Source organism: Nerophis lumbriciformis, linkage group LG05 (genome assembly GCF_033978685.3).
Source record: "Nerophis lumbriciformis linkage group LG05, RoL_Nlum_v2.1, whole genome shotgun sequence".
NCBI classification, from domain to species: Eukaryota; Metazoa; Chordata; class Actinopteri; order Syngnathiformes; family Syngnathidae; genus Nerophis; species Nerophis lumbriciformis.
The window spans coordinates 17,922,501-17,947,500 of record NC_084552.2 but is presented as its reverse complement, the minus strand read 5'-3'; the positions used below and the strand labels follow the sequence as shown (position 1 = coordinate 17,947,500).

Sequence of the window (25,000 nt, the reverse complement as noted above, 5' to 3'; positions counted from 1 at the left end):
GAGAAGCGCAGCGAGGGAAGGGAAACGCCAGAGGAGGAAGATGGGCCCTGCAGCCAACACCACAACAAACACTAACTTCATATGCCCCCATTGCAATAGACCATGTGGCTCTCGTATTGGACTTTTTAGTCACCTCAAAACTCACCAATAGAAGAAGTGGAAGTCATCATCGGATACGATGGACTACCATAAGTGTGTGTGTGTGTGTGTGTGTGTGTGTGTGTGTGTGTGTGTGTGTGTGTGTGTGTGTGTGTGTGTGTGTGAAGATGAGGTGGATCATTTTGACTTGGTTATTTGAAAAGAAGCTCGCCTGCTGACAAAGTGTGGGCACCCCTGGATTGGAGGAAGTAGGAAGGAAGGCAAGATTGTTTTATTAATATCTCTGCAATGCCTCCACAGTTTGATTTAAATTTGTTGGGATTTATGCAGATTCCAAATACAAATACGCAGGTACCATCAGGTAAAAAAAAGTTGGTTTTGCATAATAGGGCCCCTTTAAATGCTGACATGAATACAAAACGTATTTCCCCATTACACAGGCCCATAGGTGGATTAATGAACGGGCCTACCGGGCCCAGGCCCAGGGGGCCAGAGGCCCCAAGGGGCCAGGCCAACTTGGCCCCGCGGCCGCGACGCATGCAAAACTACTTTTGCAAAAATAATAATCTTAGGCCCCAAGTGGCCAGGCCAACTTGGCCCCGCGGCCATGATCCATAGACGGTCAGAGGCCCCAAGGGGCGAGGTCAACTTGGCCCCGCGGCCACGACCCACAGAGGGTCATAGGCCCCAAAGGGCCAGGCCAACTTGGCCCCGCGGCTGCGACCCACAGAAGGCCAGAGGCCCCAAGGGGCCAGGTCAACTTGGCCCCGCGGCCACGATCCATAGAGGGTAAGAGGCCCCAACGGGCCAGGTCAACTTGGCCCCGCGGCCGCGACCCACAGAGGGCCTGAGGCCCCAAGGGGTCAGGCCAACTTGGCCCCGCGGCCACGATCCATAGAGGGCCAGAGGCCCCGAGGGGTCATGCCAACTTGGACCCGATCCATAGAGGGTCAGAGGCCCCAAGGGGCCAGGCCAACTTGGCCCCGCGGCCACGATCCACAGAGGGCCAGAGGCTCTCAATCAATATTATCAAAGCTAATTCTCAAATTGGATCACACAATCTCACTCACATATTCTTTATCAATTATTAAAGGTTGTTTCTGAATTTTGATCACAGAACTTAATGCAAATATTCTTGATTGATTGGCAAAGCTCATTCTCAAATTTTGATTACACAACCTTACTCTGACAAATTATCATTATCAAAAAGCTCTATCTCGAATTTGGATCACAGAATCTCACTCAAGTATTCTTAGCTGTGCCCCTCCCCCATCGAGTCTTTCATAAACCGGTCTGTTCTTTTAGAATCTCCTCATTTGGTACTTTGAACTCGTGAGTGACTGCTCAAAATTTGGTTTCCTTTCCCTCAGTTCAGACTCAGAGATAATTTGAAATCATTCCACAAGAAGTTTAACGTGCACACACACACACACACACACTTGAGTTGAGCATTACTTGGAAATTCTTATATTTTCCATTTTGCTGTTATTATCAGCATCTTCCCATTTTGTCCTTTTCTTTCAAAAAAGTTTACAGTCTGACATTTGTCACTGCTGTCAGTTAATAACTTTTTGGTCTTTGACCCATTTTGTCATTTTCTCGATTCGATCGTCACTGACCACTCTCTCCTGTCTGGCAGACATCGTTGCTGCCATCATAGCCAGCAAGCTGCCTGCAGATAGCAACATTTTGGTGTCCTTTGTGAAAATATTTAGAAAGTAGACAAAAGTACACAAAGTTGTACAACTATTATCTTTATGATCTTTTTGTTTGTTTGTTTGTTTCTCTGTTACTGTGTGTGGCCAATTAAGCAACTTTTGGCCATACCTGGCTGGTGACATTTAGCGACTTTCTGGTTGTTGTTAAAATTAATAATAGCAACAGTTCTCTTCATCTTAATGCAATTTATTGTGTCTGTCTCTCCACATTTTGCCATTAGGTACTTAGCTCTTGTTGGTCAGTCACTCTAAGGTACATTGTTGCTGCCATCATAGCTAGCAAGCTGCCTGCAGATAGCGACATTTTGGTGTCCTTTGAGAAATATTAAGAAAGAAGACAAAAGTACAAGACATTGTACGATTACTATCTTTTTAAAAATTATTTGTTTCACTGTCAGTGTGATTGAGCGACTTTACCGCTAGATTTCGCGTCTTTTGGCCATACCTGGCTAGCGACTGAAAACATCATTTAGCGACTTTTTGGTTGTGAAGATAAGTGGTAAAAGCAGATCTGCCTGTTGGTCTTCCCACATTTTGCCATTTGATACTTTGCACTCTTGTTGGTCACTCCAAAGCATTTGTCCCTGCCTTCAGCTAGTCACTTGGCTCTTTTGGAATTTATTTCACTGTAATTGGCTCTCTCTTTCTCCTCAGTACAAATCAGTCTGTTCCCTTGCCATTCATCACTGACCACTCCGCTCTCCTGTCTGTCAGACATTGTTGCTGCATGCAGATAGCTTAGGGTCCTTAGTGAAAATATCAGAAGAGAAAAGTACACAATTATCTTAATCATCTTTTTTTATTCACTGTCAGTCCTTCAGTGAGTCCCAGTGTGTTGGCGATTAAGCAACGTTGGCATTCGATTTAGAGACTTTTGGCCATACATGACTGGCGACTCAAAACGTCATCTAGTGACTTTCGCTGTCTGAGTTTAGCATTGATTGGAAATCTGTTATCAGTTCTTATAGAAATCAGCTGATTTCTGCTTTTGACTGTTAATGCTAGATTGCTAGTTTTGAAAATTGCATCACTCACACACACACACACACACACACACACACACACACACACACACACACACACACACACACACACACACACACACACACACACACACACACACACACATAGTTGGTTAAGCTGTTGTGATAGGCAAAGAGCCAATGTGCACAGAAAGAAGGGAAATATGGATCATAAACGTCTAAGTGGAGGAGCTAGAAAAAAAATTCAGCAAGAAAAGAAAAAAAAGGAATCAGTTTTACTTGAGAGTGTTCCAAATATCTCCAGCTTCTTCAGTACAAAGACATCTGCTGAAAGCAATTCTATAAATGCTACTGCAAATTCAGCTAAGGTTAGCAATGCACCTGAGCTAGCATGTAGCTCCCAAGATCCTGAGACCACTACAAGTGTACGCACTGAACCAAATGCTTCGGATGCTAATGATTCAACCAACTCAGCAGTAGCCAGTTGCTCGGATGAATGTGAGGTCACTGCACCTCTGGACAGCATAGAAAATGAGTTGAATCTTTCTTCAACACCATCTACAGTGACAACTCTACCTAGTGATCCCGCTAAATGGGCTGATACCCTCACTGAGTCAATGAAGGAAGTTCTTATTCAAAGAGGTGCAAAATCATTTCACAACCGTCACAGCCATTATCCAGCTTCTGTGAGGAACAGTGGGCTAGGAGGCAAAACCCGATGCCTAAACAATGAACATTTTACTTCACACCTGCCCAATGGACAACGAGTACAAAGAGAGTGGATGATGTACTCTCCCTCTACTGGTAATGTTTACTGCTTTGCATGCAAACTGTTTTCCCCAAAAACGCATTCTTTTGTGACAGGCTATTGTGATTGGAAACACTCAGAAAGATTTGGTGAACATGAGCGAAGTGCTGAGCACATAACCTGCATGCAAGCAGTCTTGAACCGCGCCACAGGTGCCACAGTTGATGCAGACCTGTTCAAACAGTTTCAGGCAGAGAGCAGCTATTGGAGGCAGGTGTTACAAAGAGTTGTTGCAGTCATTAAATTCCTTGCAGAAAGGGGCCTTGCATTTAGGGGTAAAAATGAATCGTTAGGGTCTCCTCTCAATGGGAACTACCTTGGTATTCTGGAGGTCCTGGCTGAATTTGATCCCTTTCTAAAGGATCACATCAGAAAGTTTGGGCAGATGGGTCGAGGTAATACCTCATATCTGTCCTCCACCATTTGTGAGGAATTCATTGAATTGATGGGTGCAAAAACCAAACAGGCTATAGCAGATGAACTGCAAGCAAGCAAATACTACTCTATCATTGTGGATTCAACCCCAGATTTATCTCATGTGGACCAATTGACATTCATATTCCGTTTTGTTAGCAAAGAGGGCAGTGTTGTTGAACGCTTTGTGGGTTTTGAGCCCATTACTAGCCATACAGGTGAAAGTTTGGCTAACTGTGTCATGTCTGTGTTGGAAAATCTAGGGTTAGAGCTGTCAAATTGCAGGGGGCAGGCTTATGATAATGCCAGCAACATGTCAGGGAGGTATAATGGGTTGCAGGCTCACTTAAAGAAAAGCAACCCATTAATACACTATATTCCATGTGCAGCTCACTCTTTGAATTTGGTGGGAGTCAACAGCTTTGACAGATGTGGAAATGAAGTCTCTAAGTATTTTGACTTGATTCAGTCTATTTACAACTTCACAACTGCATCCACACACCGATGGGACAGGGTATTTGGCAATTCCAACATAGATCTCACACTTAAAGCTTTATCCAACACGCGTTGGAGTTGCCGTGCAGAATCTACCAAAGCACTGTGGCAGAACTACAGTAAAATAAGAGCAGCACTACAGGGTATTTCCACTGATGACACAGAGAAACGAGACACACAAACTGAAGCTGACAGTCTAGTGCGGAAGCTGGATTCACTTGAGATGGCCTTCATGGCAGGCTTTTGGGACACTGTTCTGTCCAGATTTCAGGCCACAAGTCTGCAACTTCAAAAAGCAGACATGGACCTTGGTACAGCAGTTAGATTGCTGGAATCTCTGCGCACCTTTGTTCTCTCCCAAAGAGATCTATTTGATCATTTTGAGCAGAAAGCCTTAAACATGTTGGGTGGCACCCCATCTTACAGGGCTGAACGGACGAAGAAACGTAAAAAGTTTGCTGATGAATCAGCATCCCCAGATGTTGTGCTTGAGGGAAGGCAACTGTTTCAAATAGAGACATTTATTGCCTCTATTGATCAACTGAGTTCAAGCCTTAATCACCGTCTGGAGGCCTACAAACATCTGAACAATTTGTTCAGTGTCCTTTTCTCTTTGGATACAGAGTCCAATGCTTCAGTCCTTCACAAGGCCAAGATTCTCACTGAATCATACTCATCTGACCTCAATGAAAGTCTTGGACAGGAGCTTATACAGTTCAAATCTTTTATACAGCTCAACAACACTGATGAGGAGAGGACCCCTTCAGGACTGCTCAAAACAATAATACATTTTGGACTACAGCCTACGTTTCCTAATACATACATTGCGCTACAGATTTTTCTCACTCTACCGGTCAGTAACTGTGAGGGAGAACGCTCATTCTCTCTTTTGTCAAGAGTCAAAAATGAGCTGCGCACAAGAATGACTCAGAAAAGATTAAATGCGTTATCTCTAATGGCAATTGAGAGTGAGCTGACAAGAGAGTTGGACTTCAATGATGTGGTGGATGATTTTGCGAAATTGAAAGCACGAAAGAAACCCCTTGCTTAAAGGTGCACTGTGTAAGATTTTTAGGTTGTTATTTCCAGAATTCACCCATTCACTAATGTTAGGCTACCTGTTTTCATGAATACTTACCACCACCATAAAATTCTAAGTATCCATTATGACTGGGAGAATTGCACTTTCGCCATTTCTGGGAACTGTCTGTCACCGGGATTCTGAAGATAGGATTGACTTTAGGCAGAAGCTTGTTGCTTTCTCTGGCAAACTGAACCTCAAGCTTCATTCTCTGCAGCTTTGCATTCTTGTTCAGACTTTCATCGACAAGGAACTTTTCAACTTCCCCACTATCGTGAAGGGGCCACCAAAAGATTTCAGTGTGTCCAGCATGTCTAGTCTCTTCTTCTCCTGTCTTTGAGCCATCTCTTGTTTCTCGTCAGCCCAACTCTCGAATTTTGCCTTCATGAGTTTACTCCAGTTGAGTTCAACCTCTCTTTTTGCTTGTGCTGCTGCCTTGAAACCTCTGAAGCTCCTGGCTCTTCTGTAAAATTATTGACCTATTGACTGCGTTCAGTGTGCCCAACTTCTTCAGTCTGTAGTCCACCTTGCCACATTGTCTCTCCATCCCAATGTTGTGCACAGGGGTGCCATCAATGTTACTAGCCTGTTCACTGACAGGGTCCATTGGGAAGGTCTCCTCATCCATCCCATAGTCCATCCTCTGCCTGGCCAGGACAGTCTTCAGATGGGGCAGCATGAGATCTGTCAGCTGCTTCACTTCATCCAAGTATTCGGCAGCCACGTCTGACACCGAGTTCAGGACATGTCCAGTGCCTGTCCAGCCACTATAGCATTCTTGCTGTCTACATCCAGATCCACCATGAAACTCTGTAGCACTTGCTCCATCTTCATATCGGCCTCCGCCAACCGCATCACTTTATTCATGGCACTGCTGAAGCCCAGTGTAGTGTGGGTGCCACAAAAAATCTGCCCTGCTGGTTTTTCCAAGTTGTTCATCTCTGCCAACAGCTTTGAAAAGCCTTTGTTGTGCTCTGTGCTGTCAGTCATATGTGCATCTACAAGTTTATAAACATCCTCCACATTGACTCCTCTGACCGACGCCAGTATTTCGAACCCCATATCCACTTGCATTTCTATGTCCTCAGTGGTCTCTCGGTGAATGGGTAAGACAGGCAGAGGAAATGGGCTATCTTGACCTGCATGCAGCCCTTGTACCATGAACTGGCCTACACCTTTCTTTGTGGTGCTCTCCGATGCATGTGTTATCATTTTACCTTTCTCCTTCTCCTCCTCAAGCTTTCCCACAAAATAGATACAGACTTTGAGCCTCAATTTGCTGCACAGCTGCCGTTATGCCAAAGTGTTTTCCTAAGATATTATTTTATTTTTAATGATAGAAGGGAGGAAAAGGTGGCAAAAATCATGTCCAATTTAGTTTTTTGGGTGGGGTGGGGGGTTTATTTCATGATAGGTACCAACTTCCAATACATAATATCTCTCAAATGACCCAATGCACCATCACTGAAGTGGGCGTAATCATTTTCCAAAATTTTTATTTTTAGGCCATTTATCCCCTCCCCCTACCTGTGTCTGTGTGAAACCTGTGCTTGTCTGTGTGGTATACCTAATAGTGTGTGTACAGTATGTGCACTCTTCTGTACAGTACAGTGTGCATGTCTGTTCACAGTATACAGTATTTCTTGCATAGTGCGTGCATGTGTGTGCGCGTGCACGCGCGGGGTTGAGGGGCCAAGACCATGTCAGGCCCAGGGGGCCAAAATTTCTTAATCCGCCCCTGCACAGGCCATACCCCAATCCAGACTTGTATATACATATTGCTGTCTGAGCAACTAAACTATTCAATTGTGCACATTGAACCTACAAACCCCGTTTCCATATGAGTTGGGAAATTCTGTCTATAAACAAAATACAATGATTTTCAAATCATTTTCAACCCATATTCAGTTGAATATGCTACAAAGACAACATATTTGATGTTCAAACTGATAAACATTTTTTTTTTTTTTGCAAATAATCATTAACTTTAGAATTTGATGCCAGCAACACGTGACAAAGAAGTTGGGAACGGTGGCAATGAATACTGATAAAGTTGAGGAATGCTCATCAAACACTTATTTGGAACATCCCACAGGTGAACAGACAAATTGGGAAAAGGTGGGTGCCATGATTGGGTATAAAAGTAGATTCCATGAAATGCTCAGTCATTCACAAACAAGGATGGGGCGAGGGTCACCACTTTGTCAACAACTGCGTGAGCAAATTGTTGAACAGTTTAAGAAAAGCCTTTCTCAACCAGCTATTGCAAGGAATTTAGGGATTTCACCATCTATGGTCCGAAATATCATCCAAGGGTTCAGAGAATCTGGAGAAATCACTGCACGTAAGCAGCTAAGCCTGTGACCTTCGATCCCTCAGGCTGTACTGCATCCACAAGCCACATCAGTGTGTAAAGGATATCACCACATGGGCTCAGGAACACTTCAGAAACCCACTGTCAGTAACTACAGTTGGTCGCTACATCTGTAAGTGCAAGTTAAAACTCTCCTATGCAAGGCGAAAACCGTTTATCAACAACACCCAGAAACGCTGTCGGCTTTGCTGGGCCTGAGCTCATCTAAGATGGACTGATACAAAGTGGAAAAGTGTTCTGTGGTCTGACGAGTCCACATTTCAAATTGTTTTTGGAAACTGTGGACGTCGTGTCCTATGGACCAAATAGGAAAAGAACCATCCGGATTGTTATAGGCGCAAAGGTGAAAAGCCATCATCTGTGATGGTATGGGGGTGTATTAGTGCCCAAGACATGGGTAACTTACACATCTGTGAAGGCGCCATTAATGCTGTTGCCATCCAAGCAACGTTACCATGGACGCCCCTGCTTATTTCAGCAAGACAATGCCAAGCCATGTGTTACATCACCGTGGCTTCATAGTAAAAGAGTGCGGGTACTAGACTGGCCTGCCTGTAGACCAGACCTGTCTCCCATTGAAAATGTGTGGCGCATTATGAAGCCTAAAATACCACAACGGAGACCCCCAGACTGTTGAACAACTTAAGCTGTACATCAAGCAAGAATGGGAAAGAATTCCACCTGAGAAGCTTAAAAAATGTGTCTCCTCAGTTCCCAAACGTTTATTGACTGTTAAAAGGAAAGGCCATGTAACACAGTGGTGAACATGCCCTTTCCTAACTACTTTGGCACATGTTGCAGCCATGAAATTCTAAGTGAATTATTATTTGTAAAAAAAAAAAAAATAAAGTTTATGAGTTTGAACATCAAATATCTTGTCTTTGTAGTGCATTCAATTGAATATGTTGAAAAGGATTTGCAAATCATTGTATTCCGTTTATATTTACATCTAACACAATTTCCCACCTCATATGGAAACGGGGTTTGTACAAGCTGTTCTATTTTAGAACATATATTATATATATGACATGCAGTGGTGTGCCGTCAGGGCCAGCAAGGCCTTCTCTGCTGGCCTAACATAACCAGAAATCATGATCATAATTAAAAGTAATTTTTCATTTACTTTCCCTAAATATCTAAAAGTATTCATATTCCCTTCATGTCATATAATGCTCCTTCAAGCGCTGTTGTTTTTAGTTTATAGAGTTTTCATCCAATCAGAATTCAGCTAGCTTATGTTGCCATGCTGTACCAAATCTGCCGCAGGCCTTCAGATTCAGCAATGCTGGCGTCTGTGCACTGTAAACGAACACACATACTGTCACATACAGTGACAGACAGTTGCGATAGCCAATCAGATCACGCGTCTTTGTCAGTAAGGCCTTCTAGATGGCCTAAGGCAGATATATAGTAATGTTTTGAGCCAGATAGGGCTGGGCGATATATCGAATATACTCGTCATATCACGGGTTTGTCTCTGTGTGATATACAAAATGACTATATCGTGATATTCGAGTATACGTTCTCACGCAGTTGCTTTTAGCTGCGGGCATTACACTACAGGCGTTTCTCACTCTCTTGTTTCTCCTTCTCACAGAGACGTGAAACAAGCGCACCTTCTTACATACATCACATACTGTCGCGTCATACGCCCTCGCTGAGCAGAGAGGTAGCAGCATGGGTAACATTAGCTGTGATGCTAGCGAAGCGGTGCGAGTGGTAATACGAGAGAGAGAAGGTGCGAATCTGATAACAAATGAAGGAATAATTAATTCCCAAGAAAAACAGCAGGGGGTCCATTGTCTGGCGGTGGTTTGGCGTCAAGCGCGAAGATGTCGAACAGACAACCGTAATATGTCAAGTATACGGCAAAAGCGTTGCTACAAAAAGTAGCGTTACTGCTAATTTGTAGCATCACTTGAAAAGTCACCCGCTAGAGAATGAAGAGTGCTTGAAACTCTGCATGCCAACATCTCCGGCCGGTGCCACACCAACAAAATGCCCAAGCAACAATTTCCAGATCAACACCGTATGAAACAAATTCAAGTCAACAACAGAAAGAGATAACATCTGCAGTAACCTACCACATAGCGAAGGACATACACTATTTGATTTCCTATTATGCAGCTCATTTATATTTGACAGTTATTGAAATAGCTTGTGTGACATCATGCACAAAAGTGCACTTTATTTGTTTTAAACTATTGTAGTGGCGTTCTGTACAAAAAGTGCACTTTAATTTCGTGTTGTTTTGATATGTCATCTTAGTGACATAATGCACAAAAGTGCACTAATAGGTTGTTTTAAAATGTCTCTGACAATCTTGCACTTTCTGTTTTGGAAATGACATTGTTTGTGCCACTGCTTAACTGTTTAATAAATACAGTTTTGGTAAATTGACTTAGTTGTGATTTCCCTCTCTGCATGAAAGTTTAAAATGAGCATATATTAATGCAGTATTTTAATGTAGACATTTAAAATCATCATACTGGTGTGATTATATGCATCAAGTGTTAATTAAGGCTAAGGCAAAATATCGAGATGTATATTGTGTATCGTGAAATGGCCTAAAAATATCGAGATATTAATAAAAGGCCATATCACCCAGCCCTAGAGCCAGGTAACATTAGAACTCCATTACCCACAGTAGTAAAACTATGCGGTAGTGGGATGTTTTGGATAAGCATGCTATGGAGTAAACTTTAAGAAGTCAGCCAACACGCCTCGTCTGCATCTTTTATGATTAGACAAGACAACATGCAAAGCCATTTTCAAGAAGGATATTTAAAGAGAAACTACATCTTGTGAGACCATCTTGGCCAACCCCGGAAAGCTCAGCTGTCGATGAAATGTGAGTTCAGATATTTTATTTCTTTTTTTTTTCACGTTTAAAATGTTTTTTGCAATTTAAATTTTGACAGTACCACATAAGATATGTCTTGCTGATGCGGGTTTAATGATTTTTAAATGCGCCAAAAAATAACCAGTTTTGTACAATGCCCAGTAGGGCGTAAATGTTTTCCTGTATAGTATTTCTCCAGCAATGGTCATGTGGTGACATCAATTATGGTATTTTGAGAGGTAATCATTGAAGTCGGACATCACTGAAGGCCTAGATGGGAAACGCACGGCCCACCACTGATGACTTTAACAGGGAGTGAACTCGAATGATATCACATCTCGCAGATGTGCAACTCTTGTTTTGCCTTCATCATTAAAAACACTAAAACAATTATAAATTAAAACGGAAGAAGATAAACAAATTCAAACACTCAATAATGTGTCGCTTAAAAAGCTAAATCAATATTTAAAATGTCTTCTGGCAAGAAAAGTATGGAAGAGTGTGTATTTTATCTTTTGAATAAATATTTGAGTGTGTGTATAAGTACCTTTTAAGCACATTCAACAGTAACGTGATAATAATGATAGTGGTGCATTGAAAGGTTTGTTGTAATGTGTGCCACTTCCACAATACTACAGGTCAGTCACAATAACACTGCTGTAGTTTGCTCTTTTAAGCTCCAAAGTCAGGGACAGCTGCTTATAAAAATTCAGCTATGTTTCCTCTGTGTGAGACTCGAAAAGGGGGCCAAGTTTCTTCCCTGTGCCAGCGAGACAGCTTTTCTCTTAAAAGAGAAATATTGTCACACTTGAAATCTCTAGTTAATAGTAAATGATACCAATCCCAATTTATAAGGACATAATTGGACCAAAAGGCAGGAAAAGCTGTTCACCTTCCAGTTGATCCAGCCTTTGTCCTTTTCGTCCATGCTCTGCTTGAGATGTCCTCCGAGGCTCGTTAGATAAAACTGGACAAAAAAGAAACACATGCTAACGTTAGCTTATCGCTCTACCGACTCCTCTCTGACAAAATAAAATATATAATATATTCTTATCTTTTTTTAAATTAAGGTCAACAAATTCTATTTTTGTAAAATCATGTTTTATCATGTCATTTATTTCTTATGATTTTTTTTAATCTTAATTACAACTTTTTGGGGGTACAGTAGTACGAATTTTAGAGTAAAATTAGAACAGAAACACATGTTTTATTCTCTTGTGAATCGAGGCAAGCCTTGTATTATTGCTACAGTATTTTTGTGAAATTACATGTTTTTTGTCTTTGTGTAAAATTACAACCTTACCTTACATAATATTAGAGGTGGACATTTTTGTCCACCTGACGATTCGATTACGATTCCGGAGATACAATTCGATTAAAAATCAATTATTGATGCATCTTTAATCTACGTATATTGATGCAATTTTACATTTCTTATCGTTTCACTAAATAAGCATTTCGCATCACATTTCATGGAAATGTGTGCGAAACTGGAACATAAGTGCCATATAATAAAGGAACTGGTCGGATCTCTCGGTGAGGTGGCTCACTGCAGTCAGACAAATTTTAGAACTGTCTGCATTACTTTATTTACAATACAGAATATTAATAGACAAATAGTTGTTAAAACGAAACTGCATAGGTAGTGGTAAAGGGGAACTGCATTTTTGTTGGAATTTTGCCTATCATTCACAATCCTTATGTATTTATTTTTTTATGCATTGTAAATCTTAAATAAAAGGTAGCAATTGGTGGTTAACAATGCAGGTAATGGGGATCCCATCCAAACACTTTCGTAGACGTTTCATTTACATGATGTAAGTACAAACATTTGTATATAAATAATATAGTAACAGGCACATTCATAATACCGTGTAGTATTTACATATTTCAGTCATTTTAAACATTACGGCAGTGAAGTGATTTCACAGAGCACATCACAACGTTCGCTATTTCCTTTAACAAAAACAACTACTACTAATCATGACGGACTTCATGAGGGCCAACAACGATTACTTTGGGACAAACGCTGATGCAGTACGTTACATTTTTGAGCATGAATATGCGGAGAATGAGCTACAAGTTTTAGAAGCTGGGTGATATGCAAATCCAGCTATTGTGGAACACTAAGCATCTTCTAGCTGTATTGCTAAGTGCTGAACAAGAAATACAAACTACGAACATAATAAAACAATTCCTTACTGTGCAATGCCTGTTCTCACTGGGATGCTGACTGATAGGATGTTTAAATCTTTCCCCATTAGATGATCAACATTAATGCTAGGTAAAAAATGCAAACGGGCATATTGTCTCATCTTCGTCGCAATGTCTCCCAGCTATAAATTGAATTTCAAAGTTGACCTTTTTCTCGGTTTATGGTCATTATGGCTGTTATTAAAAGTAGTTCCTTTGCGTTGGCTCTTATATAGACAAAGTTGCTAATACTTGGTTGATATGCAGGTTGGAGTATTGTAGGCACTAGTTTATGGATGTTTTTTTAGAGGGCTTTAGAAGCGCAATGGATGACTGTGGCCGCCCACAGAGTTTGGTTTTTTTACATCAGGGCAGGAAAAAAATAGGACGATATTTACCGGTAATCAAAACAAAGGCAAGTTCACTAAGACGATAACCAAATTAACGAACAATTTAGTTAAGTATAAAAAAGAGCCTTAAAGGTTGACAGAAATTAAATCCAATCATATTTAATTTTGTCTTGTCGATGGGTGGGACAAGTTGGGAGGACATCCAATCACAGCTTTACAACGGGCACATTGAAAGACGGGTGGGGGTTGGTTACAAATGACAGCCAATCAAAATGCTTTTCCTCTTCAGATGAGGAAGTCAGTGGTCCCCGCCAAAAACTAAACCAAAATGTGTGGCTTTAATATGTTCCACATGGTAATATGTGTACAACTGGGATAAACTGAGGACACATTTCATTGTTACTGCTATGATGCTATTAGCCGGCCAGTCATCGATGGTGACATCACAACTGTAAGTTACATTTATTATTTCTGCCGCATGGGCGTGCATCCCTCGCAAATCCTTCACTGCTGAGGCTTCGTCTGTCCACAACTGATTACTACGTCTAAGACAAACACTTATTTTTATGGTTAAACTGATTACGGTATTACATCTAAGACAAATACTTATACGTGTGGTTAAACTGATTACTACATCCAAGACAACCATTTATACTTGTGGTTTTAAACTGAGTATTACATCAAAGACAAACACTTATACTTGCGGTTAAACTGATAATTACATCTAAGACATACACATTTGTGGGTATTGTAACGATATGTGTTTGCAATTATTTAGCCTTTATCGTGTCCCAAAAATGACAGAGTCAGCCATTACAGTGGTATTAATGAGATTGTAAAAGACTGTTGTTGATACAATGTTGATGTGCTAAAACCTCTTTGTTGTTTAAAAGCTACATACAATATTACTGTTATTTGTTCAAGCACATATTAAATATTAATAAAGTGTTTGGATGTATTGTATTCACTCAATTAATGTATTCTTGGTTGCCAAAAAGTGATTCAACCTAATACTTTGATTTTGACATATGTGCATAAATTATTAGATTACTCGAAAGAGCGATACATATATTATGATAAAGTACATACTGTACTGTTAACGTGTTAAAGTACCCTTTAAAAATCTGTAATCTTCCCTTATTGTTGGCAAAGAGTGATTCAAAGTAATATTTTGAGATTGACACATCTTATCTGTGCATCTCCCTTAGGGTAGTCCAGTAATCTATGCACAGAAGAGATGTGTCAATATCAAAATATTAGTTTCAACCCTTTTGGCAACCAAGAATACATTGGTTGAATGAATACATCTTTATTAATATGTATTATGTGCATGAACAAATAACAGTAATATTGTATGTAGCTTGTAAACAAATAGTTTTAGCACATCAACATGGGATCAATAACAGTCCTTTACAATCGCAATAATACCATAAAAATGGTCAACTGTCATTTTTTGGACAAGATAAAGGCTTAAATCATTTGAAAACATATCGTTGCACAAACTACGAATAGAAGTGATTGTCCTACACGTAGTAATCAGTTGTGTACAGACGAAGTGCCAGCAGTGCAGCTTTAGCAAGCGTGCGCGCTCACGCAACAGGAATCAATTTTTGGAAGGGGCCACACCTGAAGAAATTTAAAAAAGCCTTGCCTGTACCGGAAGTAGCAGACGAGTAGCGTGGCGTCACAGGTTGTGGAGCTCCTCACATCTGCACATTGTTTACAATCATGGCCACCAGCAGCGAGAGCGATTCGGTCCGAGAAAGCGACGATTTCCCCATTAATTTGAGCGAGGATGAAAGATTTGTGGATGAGGAAAGTGAGAGTGAAGGACTAGAGGGCAGTAGGAGCGATTCAGATAGGGAAGATGTTAAGAGAGGCGGGTGGGACCTGATATTCAGCTGGGAATGACTAAAACAGTAAATAAACAAAAGACATATATATACTCTATTAACCACAACACAACCAGGCTTATATTTAATATGCCACAAATTAACCCCGCATAACAAACACCTCCCCCCTCCCGTCCATATAACCCGCCAATACAACTCAAACACCTGCACAACACACTCAATCCCACAGCCCAAAGTACCGTTCACCTCCCCAAAGTTCATACAGCACATATATTTCCCCAAAGTCCCCAAAGTTACGTACGTGACATGCACATAGCGGCACGCACGTACGGGCAAGCGATCAAATGTTTGGAAGCCGCAGCTGCATGAGTACTCACGGTACCGCGTCTGCATATCCAACTCAAAGTCCTCCTGGTAAGAGTCTCTGTTGTCCCAGTTCTCCACAGGCCAATGGTAAAGCTTGACTGTCATCTTTCGGGAATGTAAACAATGAAACACCGGCAGTGTTTGTGATGTTGCTGCAGTCGGCCGCAATACACCGCTTCCCACCTACAGCTTTCTTCTTTGCTGTCTCCATTGTTCATTGAACAAATTGCAAAAGATTCACCAACACAGATGTCCAGAATACTGTGGAAGTTTGCGATGAAAACAGACGATTTAATAGCTGGCCACCATGCTGTCCCAAAATGTCCTCTACAGTCCGTGACGTCACGCGCAGACATCATCATACCGAGACGTTTTCAGCAGGATATTTCGCGCGAAATTTAAAATTGCACTTTAGTAAGCTAACCCGTATTGGCATGTGTTGCAATGTTAATATTTCATAATTGATATATAAACTATCAGACTGCGTGGTCTGTAGTAGTGGGTTTCAGTAGGCCTTTTACCTAAATACATATTCAACATATTAAAGTGCATTTTTTTCCCAGATGGAAAAATTAGTTTGGACGTTGTCTTTTTGTTTATTGCTATCACATGATCGCGACGGCATTTTTGCTCGTTCGTCCGTGTGGACGGGCTCATATCGCCCATCCCATTTGAAGCTGAACTATTCCCACAACAGGACATTTGGCCTTATAATCCTTTTTCTCCGCCGAGGCAAAGATTGTTAATGACTGAAAAGAGGGGTCACTCTGGTCAATAAACGCGCTCAGATGCTGAGAACGATGCAGAAAGTAAGACGTCTTAGTTCCGCTTTGGCTCAACAATTCTGATTGGCCAATATGTCTGTCACTCAGATGCAGTATCCATCTATCCACGTATTTTCTACCGCTTGTCCCTCCTGGGGTTACATAGGGGCTTGGAGTCTATCGCAGCTGCCCTCTTGGACCATTGGCTCCCTCATTGCAGGGCCTACACAGATAGAATACGTTCAGTTCAGTTCAATAGGTACACACCCACCTGGACTGGACATAAGGCTCGTCGGTTCTCCGCATAGCACCTCTGAATCTGTTTGTGAAGCTTGTGGACATCCTGACAAGTACAAGATGGGCACATTTGTGAAGCAAATGTTCAGGAATCCTGCGAGATAAGTATCCAGTTACCTTAATTAGCATAAGGTCATCAAAACTGCAGTCCACGACCAGCCTCAGCGAGCTCGGAGTGACATCTCTGCGAGGTCGTTTCCTGGCCCTGTGGTCTTCATTGTTGTTGTCCTCCTGATGAAGTTGTGTTTGTCTCTGTTGGCGACGCTGATCCTTCCTTTTTTTACGCTTCTCTCTGCAATATTCCAAATGAAAACATTACACCTTAAAGGGGCCATTTGCAACATTTACACAGATGCTTAGAGGGCGCCAACTTCCCAATGTATTTTACACAATATATCCTTCCCTCTTACGGCGTACGTACGAAACACATGCACGTGCAAGTTGTACCACCTGACCACTTATGTATGCGGTTCAGGCTCGCTGCCCGCCTCCACCACGTGAGTTTCAGGACTCAGTTCAGATTTTGCCAGGAGATTTGACAACTCATAAAAATGCCACTGGAATCAAAGAATGCCGACAAACTGAACCCAAACTGGTTACCACTATGTCATGAATAGCTAACCTGTATTGGCGACGTCAGCAGACATTTGGCAGCATATTGGTTCGGGCATGCACATTTTATTCCAAAAGACGTGGGTTCGATTCTTGGCAACGTCACTTCTCGAATGTATTTATCTCTGTAAACATTAGAATTAATACAGTAACGCATTCTGTATTAATTATTTTCAACCAGCTACCAGAAATCAGTAGCTGGATGATGGAGTTTTTGTCAAAAAAAGAAAAGAAGAATCGGCTATAACCAAAAATAGAAATTAACTAAATCTCCTCTGTTCTGTACCTCATTGTCCAAGTTACATTATATAGTCATCTTCCTCTTTATGCCTTTTCCTCAAGGTGACAGAAAAAACCTAATACAACCTGATTTGATTGAACTAGCAAAAACATTTATTGTGATTGTCATTTCTAAGAGCCATAACTGACGCAACAATTTAATGCACTATACCTTATGTGGTTAAGATGCAGCGGTTTTTAATTATACATTTGCATGCATTGAAGCTTTGAGAAATCCTCGAACAATTGGCTCAAGTGGTTTGATGCTTCATTAGGCCTCATCCACCCATCACTAGCGATTTGGATGGATGTATATTCTATTATATTTGGATGAATGTACATTCAATCATAGCGACAAAATGACTGCAAATTGTTTGTTGCTTATCTTAGACTGCTTTTGTGTATGTGTGCACGCGCTCCCTGCGCGTACCTGTGGACGAGACATGGTGAGTGACCGCCGCAATCACAATTTATGTTGTTCGGGCCGGTAAACATATTGTATGACATTAACCATATATATATATATATATATATATATATATATATATACACACATAAATATACATACATATAAATACTGTATATACATATATATATACACATAAATATACATTATATATATATACATATAAATATATATACATATATATATATATATATATATATATATATATATACATACACACATACATACATACATACATATATATATACATACATATACATATATATACATATATACATACATATACACATATATACATATATATATATACACATACATATACTGCTGTTTGCAGATGATGTGGTCCTGATGGCACCTACGGTTCGTGACCTTCAGCTTTCACTGGATTGGTTCGCAGCCGAGTGTTCAGCGGCTGGAATGAGGATCAGCATCTCCAAAACAGAGGCCATGGTTCTCAGCAGGAAACCAATGGTTTGTACAGTCCAGGTAGGGGACGAGACTCTGTCCCAGGTGGAGGAGTTTAAGTATCTCGGGGTCTTGTTCACGAGTGAGGGAAAGATGGAGAATAAAATCAGCCGGAGAATCGGAGCAGCCGGGGCAGTATTGCAGTCTCTCTGCCGCACTGTTTTGACGAAACGAGAGCTGAGCCAGAAAGCAAAGCTCTCGGTCTACCGAGCTATCTACATTCCTACTTTCACCTTGGGTCATAAAGTGTGGGTAATGACCGAAAGAATAAGATTGCGGATACAAGCGGCCGAAATGAGTTTCCTCAGAAGGGTGGCTGGCATCTCCCTTAGAGATAGGGTGAGAAGTTCAGTCACCCGAGAGAGACTCGGAGTATAGCCGCTGCTCCTTCGCTTGGAAAGGAGCCAGCTTAGGTGGTTCGGGCATCTCGTGCGGATGCCTCACGAGCGTCTCCCTAGGGAGGTCCTCGTTGCACGTCCCACTGGGAGGAGACCCCGCGGCAGGCCAAGACCAGATGGGGGGGATTACATCTCCTCTCTGGCCTGGGAACGCTTCGGGATTCCCCAGGAGGAAGTCACTAATATTGCTCTGGAGAGGGAAGTCTGGGGGTATCTGCTGGAGCTGTTGTCCCCGCGACCCGATTCCGGATAAGCGGTTGAAGATGGATGGATGGATACATACATACAGTATGTATGTATGTATGTATGTATGTATATATATATATATATATATATATATATATATATATATATATATATATATATATATATATATATATATATATATCTTAGGGACCTGTAGACTGTATCTCTGTTGCTTCAGCAGCAGAGAGTTTATTCTATCTTGACACTTTGTATTGATATTTTGTATTACATTCTTCCCTTAAATGATAATGTTTGCAGTGATTGTTTTATATGTATTTTTTATGTATGCCGCTTTAGATAAAAGCGTCTGCCAAATACTTAAACATATATAAACACCTGAAAGTCTTTATATCAGCTAAAACCACCAATCTGTTTCACTGGATTCAGAATAAAACCAAATTCTGTCTTACCCAACAATGCTAGTATTTGAATATTGTTACTTGAAGACTTATTCCTGGTTACAATTATACTGTTAAGAAAGTATTGTCTTATACTTTGCCTAAAATGAGAATGCATCATAATCAGTGGCGGCTGGTGAATTTAGGTGGGGCTGAAAGTTTGTAAACCAAACCCCTGTAGGGCCGTCATCCTCCACCACAATGAGATAAGGTAAGAACAGGACAGAAACTGCTGTGGAACTAGTGACAATGCAATATGCCATGGAAATACAATGTTAACACTTTTGTGCAAATAAGTACAGTTGCACTTGTTTTTTCAAATGTGTTTATTCTGTAAAGGAATGAGTTACATGTTTAAAATGACTGGTTAATAGTGCTATTTTGAAGTGCAATGTCACCACTATCTTTTTCCCTGCAATTTCAAATGCACTTGTTTTAATAAATAAATACAGCGTTTTAAAAGCATACACAATCTGTGTAAATACATTAGTCTGTGGTTAAAACGACTTGAAAGGACTCAAAACTCAAAATGCAGGACTTGGGACTTGACTTGAGACTTTCCAGTCATGACTTTGGACTTGACTCGGGACTTGCCTGTCTTGACTTGGGACTTGACTCGAGACTTGAGGGCAAAGACTTGAGACTTACTTGTGACCAAGTCATTGCTTTGCAAGTCACAAGTAAGTCTCAAGTCTTTGCCCTCATATATATGTATATATATATATCTATATATACATACATATATATGTATATATATATATATACAGTGTTTCCCACAGGACAGGCATCTATTTGTGGTGGTGTGGTCGTGGGTCGGGGGGGGGGGCGGTTGCGGCAGCGGCGATGACCAAGAAGAACGCGGAGTGGGAATATAATTACAACATTTTATGTACATATTTATATACAGATTTGAACAATTAGTTATTCAATGAAATATATTTATTAATTGTGGTTCTTACAAAAAATATATCTTATAAAATATAAAAGCTAAAATGTCTCTTAAAGCTCTGCCCCTTTAATTAGTGAATACTAAATAATTTAACCTTAGCCTACTACTACAACCATATTATTTACCAGCAACATGAAGTGAAACAGAGGCAGAGGTGTCCTGCCACAGTCAGTCAACCTCCTCCTCCTCCTCCTGCTGCTGAACAGGTCGCACCTGTGGTCCGGACTGTAGGCCTACCTCCTCTCCAAGTCGAGCCCTTTTCGGCCGTTGAAAATATTTTTCTATACTCATCTGTGTGAAGGAGTGAACATCCAACATTAGAATTTATTACTAACGAGCAGAAGCGCTCTATGTACAGTGCCGTCTAACCTTAAGCGGCAGCAGCTCAACACATGCAGGGTTCAACATTAAGGTTTTTTCTACTTGCCTGACTTCTCAAATCTACTTGCCCCAATATTTTTACTTGTCCTGCCTAGGTTTTTTTCTGGCTGTGTAGTGCTCATGGCTTATATCTTACTAAAATCCTTCCCGTTGACTATTTACAACACTACACAGTATTTATTATTATTATTATCTATAATTACATTTAAATGGCATTGCATACATGTAAAATTAAATGCTATTTCACATTATTTGACCAGTAGCAGTTACACTCATCTGAACAGGTCAGCCACCTGTTTAAAGCCCGATCACAGTTGAAATCTTGAAATGAAGGACTTTTAATGGTCAAAACATTAACCTGGACAACATTTTAACAGATGGTTGGCTCAGATTTTATTCTTTTCATTGCATTCACATGCTGCAGTGGACAGTGGACAATTTAGCTTCAGTCCATGTGTGTTTATTGACAACATGGTTATAACCTGGACACGTTAGCTCGTCGGTATTGTAACACGTGACTGTTACTACGTGCGTCTGCCCCGGCCCCCGAGTCAAACAGCGGCGGTGTTAATGAAGTAGCGTCAGGCTGCTCACCGTCAGTGAAACGCTCGGTGAAATCACAGATTAACGTTAAATATATGACGAGCCGCGAGCGATGCAGCTATAACCTATCTACTAGTGATGGGTTGATGAGGCGTCAAGAAGCGTTTCGACACATTGCAAAACTGTATTGATACTGTGTCACTAAATACTGACATCTGCTGGACATTAAAAATCTCTACAGGCAACCTATGGATGGACTCAACTGACACTGATTTTATGACCTAGCCTTTTGGCGACAGTTAGCAGCTTGGTGGCTCATGGGTCAGCTAGCTAACGCTTGCTAGCGTGGTAGCATTGCTTAATTTTTACAGGTTATAGGTAGATAGTAGTGATGGGTCCGGCAACACCGATGCATCGGCGCATGCGTCGAGCTCATAGAGCGAAACCCTGTGTCGGTGCGCGTACCGCTTTTAGAAAGTCACGTGACCGATCATGAGCTGTTTTGGTCACGTGACCGATACGCGAACTGTGTCGCACTGATGCCTCCTCTGTGCCCTGAGAGCGGGTCTTTTCTACAGCCGGAGAAATAATAACTAAGAAGAGAAAGCGTCTAAAATTGAATACGTTGGAAAAACTGTTTTTTTTTTTATAAAAATGTGTAAAAGAAATTAAATAATAATTTCCAGGTCCACAAGCATCCTCATTCACAACACGTTCTCTTAGATTTCCATGTTATGATACATGTTCACATTATTTATTGACTGTGTCTAAAAAAGACAAAAAATATATTTTTATTTAAATGAAGTTATGAAATAATCCTAAATGAAATACAATGACTTGGTTTATATTATTGTATATACTAGGTCAGTGGTTCTCAACCTTTTTTCAGCAATGTACCCCCTGTGATTTTTTTTTAAATTCAAGTACCCCCTAATCAGAGCAAAGCATTTTTGGTTGAAAAAAAAAAGATAAAGAAGTAAAATACAGCACTATGTCATCAGTTTCTGATTTATTAAATTGTATAAGAGTGCAAAATATTGCTCATTTGTAGTGGTCTTTCTTGAACTATTTGGAAAAAAAGATATAAAAATAACTAAAAACTTGTTGAAAAATAAACAAGTGATTCAATTATAAATAAAGATTTCTACACATAGAAGTAATCATCAACTTAAAGTGCCCTCTTTGGGGATTGTATTAGAGATCCATCTGGATTCATCAACTTAATTCTAAACATTTCTTCACAAAAAAAAAAATCTTTAACATCAATATTTATGGAACATGTCCACAAAAAATCTAGCTGTCAACACTGAATATTGCATTGTTGGATTTCTTTTCACAGTTCTTTTTGACAGACATTTTAGTGACAAACCTGAGCTTGTGCTTCACTGAGTTTATGAACTTACATTCATATTTTGTTGAAGTATTATTCAATAAATATATTTATAAAGGATTTTTGAATTGTTGCTATTTTTAGAATATTTTTTAAAAATCTCACGTACCCCTTGGTATACCTTCAAGTACCCCCAGGGGTTCGCGTACCCCCATTTGAGAACCACTGTACTAGGTCATAAAATCAGTGTCAGTTGAGTCGGTCCATAGGTTGCCTGTAGGGATTTTTAATGTCCAGCAGATGTCAGTATTTAGTGACACAGTATCGACACAGTATCAATACAGTTTTGCAATGTGTCGAAACGCTTCATGACGCCTCATCAACCCATCACTTGTAGATAGGTTATAGCTGCATCGCTCGCGGCTCGTCATATATTTAACGTTAATCCGTGATTTCACCGAGCGTTTCACTGACGGTGAGCAGCCTGACGCTGCTTCATTAACACCGCCGCTGTTTGACTCGTGGCCCGGGGCAGACGCACGTAGTAACAGTCACGTGTTACAATACCGACGAGCTAACGTGTCCAGGTTATAACCATGTTGTCAATAAACACACATGGACTGAAGCTAAATTGTCCACTGTCCACTGCAGCATGTGAATGCAATGAAAAGAATAAAATCTGAGCCAACCAGCTGTTAAAATGTTGTCCAGGTTAATGTTTTGGCCATTAAAGGCCCTTCATTTCAAGATTTCAACTGTGATCGGGCTTTAAACAGGTGGCTGACCTGTTCAGATGGGTGTAACTGCTACTGGTCAAATAATGTGAAATAGCATTTAATTTTACATGTATGCAATGCCATTTAAATGTAATTATAGATAATAATAATAATAAATACTGTGTAGTGTTGTAAATAGTCAACAGGAAGGATTTTATAGTAAGATATAAGCCGTGAGCACTACACAGCCAGAAAAAAACCTAGGCAGGACAAGTAAAAATATTGGGGCAAGTAGATTTGAGAAGTCGGGCAAGTAGAAAAAACCTTAACGTTGAACCCTGCATGTGTTGAGCTGCTGCCGCTTAAGGTTAGACGGCACTGTACATAGAGCGCTTCTGCTCGTTAGTAATAAATTCTAATGTTGGATGTTGACTCCTTCACACAGATGAGTATAAAAAATATTTTCAACGGCCGAAAAGGGCTCGACTTGTGGAGAGGAGGTAGGCCTACAGTCCGGACCACAGGTGCGACCTGTTCAGCAGCAGGAGGAGGAGGAGGAGGTTGACTGACTGTGGCAGGACACCTCTGCCTCTGTTTCACTTCATGTTGCTGGTAAATAATATGGTTGTAGTAGTAGGCTAAAGTTAAATTATTTAGTATTCACTAATTAAAGGGGCAGAGCTTTAAGAGACATTTTAGCTTTTATATTTTATAAGATATATTTTTTGTAAGAACCACAATTAATAAATATATTTCAGTGAATCACTAATTGTTCAAATCTGTATATAAATATGTACATAAAATGTTGTAATTATATTCCAACTCCGCGTTCTTCTTGGTCATCGCCGCTGCCGCCACCCCCCCACCCCACCCCCACACCACAAATAGATGCCCGTCCTGTGGGAAACACTGTATATATATATATATATATATATATATATATATATATATATATATATATATATATATATATATATACATACATACATACATACATACATACATACATACATATATATATATATATATATATATATATATATACGTACACATATATATATACATATATATACATATATACACATATATATATACATATATACACATATATATATATATATATTTATATACATATATTATTATTAATTGTGGTTCTTACAAAAAATATATCTTATAAAATATAAAAGCTAAAATGTCTCTTAAAGCTCTGCCCCTTTAATTAGTGAATACTAAATAATTTAACTTTAGCCTACTACTACAACCATATTATTTACCAGCAACATGAAGTGAAACAGAGGCAGAGGTGTCCTGCCACAGTCAGTCAACCTCCTCCTCCTCCTCCTGCTGCTGAACAGGTCGCACCTGTGGTCCGGACTGTAGGCCTACCTCCTCTCCAAGTCGAGCCCTTTTCGGCCGTTGAAAATATTTTTCTATACTCATCTGTGTGAAGGAGTGAACATCCAACATTAGAATTTATTACTAACGAGCAGAAGCGCTCTATGTACAGTGCCGTCTAACCTTAAGCGGCAGCAGCTCAACACATGCAGGGTTCAACATTAAGGTTTTTTCTACTTGCCTGA

The 25,000-nt window shown here is 40.4% G+C and overlaps 1 protein-coding gene across 2 annotated transcripts in view; it reads right to left on the bottom strand.

Annotated features, from left to right (window-relative positions):
• Window positions 1–25,000, bottom strand: part of trmt10a (tRNA methyltransferase 10A) — a 47,346-nt gene that overhangs the window by 17,651 nt on the left and 4,695 nt on the right. Inside the window, exons 2-4 of one of the 2 annotated variants that reach the window (XM_061961175.2) lie at window positions 16,755–16,929; window positions 16,612–16,683; window positions 11,707–11,781 (exon numbers count right to left, since the gene is read on the bottom strand). In XM_061961175.2, coding sequence (XP_061817159.1) covers window positions 11,707–11,781; window positions 16,612–16,683; window positions 16,755–16,929 — 322 coding nt within the window. The remainder of the gene's footprint in view (window positions 1–11,706; window positions 11,782–16,611; window positions 16,684–16,754; window positions 16,930–25,000) is intronic. The other variant, XM_061961176.2, reaches the window with a different exon arrangement.